This window comes from Rhea americana, unplaced genomic scaffold (genome assembly GCF_003343005.1).
Source record: "Rhea americana isolate MKP2758 unplaced genomic scaffold, rheAme1 scaffold_59, whole genome shotgun sequence".
Classification (NCBI taxonomy): domain Eukaryota; kingdom Metazoa; phylum Chordata; class Aves; order Rheiformes; family Rheidae; genus Rhea; species Rhea americana.
In genome coordinates, this window is record NW_028186745.1 from 504,522 (window position 1) to 511,749 (window position 7,228).

Genomic DNA, 7,228 nt, shown 5'->3' on the forward strand with positions numbered 1-7,228 from the left:
GAGAGAAAAATTATTTTCCCTCTCTTTCAGTCTAACCAACAAAACTAGTTGCAATCAGAAAAAATATAAAAACATGACCACTAAAGGAACACAAAAACCATTACATTTTAAAGTCCCTTAGAAAACGCAGGGAAGCTGTCAAAGGGAAGCAGATAGATGCATATAGGGATGTGCTGGAGGTGCGGAAGTCAAGCCTGCCAGATGACCAAGATGGCACAGGAGAGTTAGCCTATAAGAAAGATATCTACTGATGCTTTTTTCCCAAATACTTTGCTCTGGCACTGAGTTTGAAGGAGGCTCTATGCTCATCTCTTTTCACAGACATCCACAGGGAGCCTGAACTGAGTCACACTCTGGCAGAGCATGTGGCAGGGACTGCAGTACCACAGACCAGGCCAATGTCCAGGGGGCATAGACTACCACGACAGAAAAGCGGGGGGGGGGGGGGGGCGGTCCAATGCTAGGATCCTGACCAAGAACACTCTGGGAAGCCAGGAGAGAATGTGTCACTTGAGAGCATGACAATGGCAAATGACAMGGTCTTTCATGAAACACAAGACAATGTCAAATAGGCATAAGATAGGGGGCAAAAGCAAAAATAGTTTTGAATTGTCTTCCCAGCTGCACTTCACCTTTATCTTCCAAGTGCCTGGGAGCTTTTAAGCACAGCAAGGGTTGGTGGAGGGGAGGAGGTCTATGTCAAAGAGCTGAGAGTGATGATCTGAGCAGAGAAAGGGAGCAGCCTGCACTTCCTTGTGACACAGACCCAGCCAGGAAACAGAGGACAGTAGTATCATAAGAAAAAGTGACTTGCTGGACTAGGGAGCAAGCTGGGCTCACAGCATCCAAGGTAAGGAGTAAGAGCTCTCTCAGCTGGAGAAGGTCAAGGCACATCACCACAAAAGGCATTCAAACTGGGCAGCAAAAGGGATGGGTGACTTGAGCAACTTGACTGCTGTGACCTTCACAAAAGACAGGCTCTCCCAAAAGGGAACAGTAGCATGATGCCCAAGATGCCACCAGTGAGGCCAGGTGAAATGGTAACCCTCAACAAACGGACAGGTATTTCAGAATCAAATTAAAAACTGTCCATCACTTGTAAAGACAGACCCCAGAAAAGTTTATACCAAGAGAAAGCTCGGAAGAGGAGACTATAAAATCAACTAATACAAAAAGAAGAGACAGAAAAGGTCTCTTGGATTGTCCTGGTTCAGTACTAATAGCATGTAGGTCCATGGACTTAAAATTAGAGATAGTCACAATTATAGCAGGTAAAGCAGAAGTGCTACTACAAATCTAGATCGTCAAGCTCTTTTAAAGCTTCTTTCTGCCCCACTTTCCTACCACATGCTATTTCTAACCTCTCCCTATTCTCAGAATAGAAAAACAATCACACACGCACATGATTTACAAGACTTAAGGAAACGAGCTTGGTTTGAAGAAGTATTCTCAGAAAATACTCTCTGCCTTATATAAACAACTGCTTGCCTGGCTAAAGAAGCTGCATTTAAGAAAAGTATTTAATCTATTCTGCAGCCCTCAGCATATTCAAAGGGTAAAGAAGATTGTACATGATGGACGCACAAAAAATGATAGCTCCAGAGTAAATACCAACCAGCAGAGGCCAAGAGCTTTGACTAAATCCGTTCATTTGGAACATATCAGTTTTTAAGAGCTGTATGTGTTACTGCTGAAATCAGCTGCAACCCTGGAGATGCACATGGAACCGTTGAACTCTGCAATCTACAAATTCTCTGTGCTCCAAAGGACTTTTCAGCAACTCCTGCTCAGAGAGCTGCTGCTGTATGCAACCTCAGCACATTTCTACTTACCTCATGGCGAAACACAAATCCTGAAATACCAGCGACTAGCTCGGCCAGGAATACCAGGGACAAGAACATGGCATACTGAAAAGGAAAGAGGCAAGAGAAGTCTGAACAGGACATGCTTTTGTTTCAGCACAAATACTGCTCATGTATCACACAGAAATTTGATTTTAACTGTCTGTTCTAGATCCTCTTTAAAGATGTTAAAAAAACCTATACAACTCTTTCCAAAGACCTTTAAGTTACTATATGAATATATTGTTAAGTTTTTGTATAACTCACAAATGATATGCCTTCTTTAATTACTAGTTTTCCTGACATTTCTGTACCTATATTTCTTAGCATTCTCATATAAAAATACATATTCTTACATGGCAGAAATGGATCACAAGTCACTAAGGTTTTGATCTGCTCATAAGGAATACAAATGGACTCTTTAAATTTGTATGGCACTCTACCAAAGTAAATAGGCTTATCCAGGTGTATTGGTGCATATATATATCTCACTGCCAGACTGGGACTTGCAGCCTAATTCTAGAAGTTTCTTAAATGGCTGCAGTGAACCATTGACTTCACTGGAAATATTCTCATAGTGGTACTAGACAGATGTCCYAAACACTTTGCTGAGTCAAGGTCCATGTTTGGATTTGGAGAAGCATTTGGATTTAGAACTAAATGAACCTTGGAGACAGGAGAGTCTGCAGTATGGTTGCTCACAGACTATTAAAAATATATATGATAAAMAAATAAAGAAAGAGAATGCTAAGTAGGTTGGTCACATCTGAAGTTGGGCCTTAATCTCCTGGGGCAGGGCGGGGGGCAACTTCTTCTTCACATACTAAGTAACTCAACAGTTAATTAAAAAGGAAACACTTTAAATTAAATTCAGTACTTGTAGGAGTTAACAGAAAAAGGGAAATTTATTTTCAATGGAAGGTTGTTAGGAAAGGGAAAGGGAGGACAGCAACAAAGGCAGAAGTAGAAAAAGTATTAATGCAGCTGTCACATCACTGTCAATATTCCTTTTAGGATAGAAACACAGTTTTGAAATGTTTCTTATGTGTACAATGAAAATAAAACCATGTGTTTGGAACAGCATGTGCCACAGTAAGTCAGAGGATTTACCTATAAACAAGTTACGTGACTTACGGGGCAACTAGCAGAACCTGATTTCCTGTGGATTTATATCCTCTTTCGCCCTTTATCCTGTTCTCATCTGGACTGTGATAACTCTGATAAGCCACTACATGCACCCTGACAGCAAGAGACAACAGTGGTATGCCCAAGACAGTGCTAGATCCACACCAACTGGCCAGCCAGCACACACCTGGTGACCCATCTGCATCTGCTGTTCTTTCCCTACTGAGACATCAATTTAGGAAATAAACTTCTTGAGGATGTCCCTTTTCAAATCTGGTTGGAGTTGGACAAGAATCATCTCATCACCCCAGGAAATAAGCCACAAAATATCCTAACAGGAAATGTATTGTACTGTCAAGCCCTTTTCCACTACCTCAGTGCTTCACAAGTGGTATTTCCACCCTTTAAATCATTACACATGTAAAATTTTACTCCTGAATACATCTCGAAACAGTTTCTTTTATCATTCTCTAATTCATCACCTATAGTTACTTTGCATTTTAAGGTAGACTGAAAAACTCAGAATATAGAAAATTATACAGAGAGATGGCTGCTGTATCTATGCTTAGTGTACCTCAATTCCATGCTTCTTTTGAGATGTGGACAAACATACAGTATAGAGCTTAGTTTTCTGGAACTGACTTACTTTATTCTAGTGAATGCTAGGAAGGAAAAAAAAAGCTGGTGTGCATTTAGAAGGTACCAACTATTTTGTCCATAGACTTCACATCAGAAAAATCACAGGATTACTCACAGAGTAATTCAGCAGCAGCATTTTACCTTGCTCCCAAACACACATGGGCCTGTATGTTGCGCAGTCGCAAAATTCATTCATACTCAGTCACCAAATGGTTTCGACAAGAGCATTTTTTCCTCTTCTTTGTCAGAAAGACACACATGTTGAACATTAAGGTCAATAAAGTCTAGTTTCTATGTCTAAAGACCACGTTAACATCTGGTGAAACTTASGGGGGAAGGGAAAGAATCACAATACATTCGTGAAACCTCTCCCTCATTACCGTAAGGCACTTTGGCTTACTTACCAACTTCAGCATCCATGGGCTGCCACGACAAGTGGCAAAGCAGCCAAAAAGCCCAAAGACGATGATTGTGGTACCCGTTCCAATAAGCACGTAAGGGGCATTGGTGGAGTTTTCAGCAATGAGAGAGATGTATGTGCCTAGAGTGAGCTTGCCCCACACTCCAACTGCAAGAAGGATAACACCTGTGATCTGTAATGCAGAAGGAGAAAACAGTCAAGAGGTGTCAGTAAAGACATCCAAATTCAGCACACAGTGACCCTGAAGAAATTCTTTGTTGCTGTCATCACAGCGAAAGGAAGCCTCAAGAYTCTCACTAATTCCAATGGGATTGACTGAGAAAATTAATATCCAGTATCTGGAGATGTTGCATTAAAGGTGCACAAGGACTGATCACTACAATGCTGACCATTGCTAAGGGACAATAAAGCGTTCTGCCTGCAGGTACCACCACTAGCGCTTGAAACAGGCTCTCTACTCTTACAGCATGCCTGGGAAAGGTAGCCAACTAAACCACTCTTACAAAAGCCAACAATAACCACTGCTACCTCAAGTGTCCTGAGTTTTGCCCTGAGAACTACCTGAACAACCAAAACCTTCTACTTGATGTCTTGTCTTTCTTAGCATGGAAGTACCCAATTTCAGGGACACGAGAAGAAGAGTCTTTCTCTACCTCCTCAATGYATTCATGGATTTACCTTGGTCATGCACAAATTTTGCCTCTGAGCAGGAGGAAATCAGTGGGYCTCAGGAGGAGTGCTCAGCCTCTTGCCTGAGATGTGCAAGYAGAGACAGTCATGCTGCAGGGCAGYCARTGTGYGCAAGCTCCTAGTGCCGACTGGGTCACAGTGGAGGCCAGTGCCATGCCCCATGCYAACATCAGGCAGCAGCCAATCCTGTATTGCTCAGGTGCTTAGGAAGGCCACAACAGGTCTCTGCGCTGGGAGCCCAATGGCTCTATCTTGTTAACAAGAATAATCATGATTTTTTAAAAAAAAAAAAAGAATTCAAAAAATCATTAAGGTAGTCTTCACTGTAGCCCCCATACAATGGCAGAGATAGGGAGGGCAATACAGGGAAGGGATGACTGTGATGAAGGAGGAGTAACGCAGGTGAAAATACTCCTGGTTTCCTTGCAGCTGTGAAGCAGCTTGAACTAATCACTACTAATATTAGTTCACTACGTAGGTTTAACATGGCTCAGAGCTGACATATCTGCTTCAGCACTGTACACATGTAATTTGTTCCCACGGTATGACCCAAAGATAAAACATGAAGTGCCACCTGTGAGTGTCAGGTCTGCAAATGCTTCCTGAAACCTCTCAGAACTGCTTATTAGCTCCTGAAGGCTGCTAATGAGAGGCAGAAATAGAAGAAACGTCCTGGCATTCTTTTGTTTGCTTTCTAATCTTCTCTTGTGAGCATCTTTATACTGCTGTGAGATCTTGGAAATTCAACACTATTACACCAGGGTTGCCCTGCAGTTGTTCACAGAGGGGACCTGCATTCACAGTTTTGTTGCACCAAAAATTTCCTCCCCAGCTGAGCTATTTCACACGATCTCTCTTTCAGCCTCTATTTGTAACGGGTGATACGAAATAATTCCAGAAAAGCCTTCTCAAAGGAAGAAGGTAAACAACTGCTTAACTTCTTTTCCCTACGCTGGCTCAAGAAGGACTAAGAAGGGTGCACCTTTGTTGCTCCTCTCTCAGTCATGTCCACAGGTCCTGCTGCTCTGTACTCCTGGACAAAGGAGACCTTCCTCTGTCCTACCTGCATACTTGGAGCAAGAGCAAATGCTGCTCAGACGCAGTGCTTTTCCCCTTCTGGAGGGGGGAGCTACACTCAGTGGGACTGCTGAATAATCAGAGCCTCATAAAGAAAATACCAGTAGGAGGGATGATACAAAACAGGCGCTCTGAAGAAACTTATGGGGAGAGGGACACAGGGGATAAAAAAAAAAAAAACACAAAAGAGAGAGTCTAGAGAGAAACAGAATGAATGTACAGGCAGAGAGAAGATCTTTTCCGTACTAGAGAAAATTACCTAATCATTGGCAATTTTAACACCTCTTAGCCYCTTCTCTTCTCTTCATCCCCCACCTGCGGCACTTTCTCATGCTAGCTCTTTGCTGTCTGGGGGGGGGGCCTCCATGTCTCCCCCACAGAAACGCCCCTCGCTGGCTCCTCTTCAGAGCACACTGGCATTCAGCACTGTCCAGGTAAGCACATCAATTCCTCCTGTTTCTCTACACTTCCCCTTCTTGCTTCTGATCAGCTACCCTCGGTGTTGGTATTTTGGTCACACCTTCAGAGCAGGATTAGTACAGATTTCTGCTCTCCTGCCCAGGGTGGAGTGAAGAGTAAATCCAACTTCTGTTTCTCTTTCAATGCAACCCTTCRAAAAATGCCGATTCCTTCACTCCTGTAATCCCTCAGCCAACAATTTGACATCAAAAAAATTACCAAGTAGCATGCACAACCACAGCCATCAAACATCCCATCTGAGTTTTGCCTTGTCCCTATACAAAGCCCCTGAAAGGAGAGAATATCCTAACCTCTGTCTCTCTTCTAACAAAAATTCTCCCAGAAGGTCCAGATTAATAGGTTAAAAACAAAGTCAGAAAGCGAGGTTATGGGGAACTCAAAAACCCAAAGAACAAATTTTGGTCTCTGGCCTCCAGTTAGACAAAGCGCTGGTTTCTGTGCCTGAGCTGTTGAAAGTTTTACCATCGTCCTCAGGGAAAAGTAAAATCAGTCTTCACTGCCAAAAGAAACAAGCGGCTTCACATCTGAAAGAGAATTCTAGCCTTATAATAAAAAAGCATTTTTATTCAGCTATTTAAAACAATTACTAACTCTGAACTAGGCATTTTAAAAGTTTGGTTTTCTTATATCTCAGGGGAGCCTAACCAACCTATGATGCATAAAGTCTTTGGAAGAAAGGAGCCAAGACTACTGATGGCTTATCCCACTTCTGTTTCTTAATAAAACACTTATTTCCATGGCTTTAGAAAATCTTGCACTTTGTGGTGAGGTATAAAATTCTAGCAAATCTCCACTAGTGGCACAGTGTTGATAGGGAATGGGAAAAGAGGTTTCTACAAGGAAATGCCTTAGATATAGCTAGAGTCTCAACAGCACAGCTCAGAATTTTGCTCCTGAAGACAAAAATCACGGTACTTTCTTTTTTTCCTACCAATCCTTTAATGATTTTTTTTTT

The 7,228-nt window shown here is 42.3% G+C and overlaps 1 protein-coding gene across 1 annotated transcript in view; it reads right to left on the bottom strand.

Moving 5' to 3' along the window:
• TSPAN7 (tetraspanin 7) overlaps positions 1-7,228 on the bottom strand; it is a 25,005-nt gene that overhangs the window by 17,442 nt on the left and 335 nt on the right. Inside the window, exons 2-3 of the mRNA XM_085319451.1 lie at positions 4,010-4,198; positions 1,833-1,907 (exon numbers count right to left, since the gene is read on the bottom strand). Of these exons, the coding sequence (XP_085175577.1) occupies positions 1,833-1,907; positions 4,010-4,198 (264 nt within the window). The remainder of the gene's footprint in view (positions 1-1,832; positions 1,908-4,009; positions 4,199-7,228) is intronic.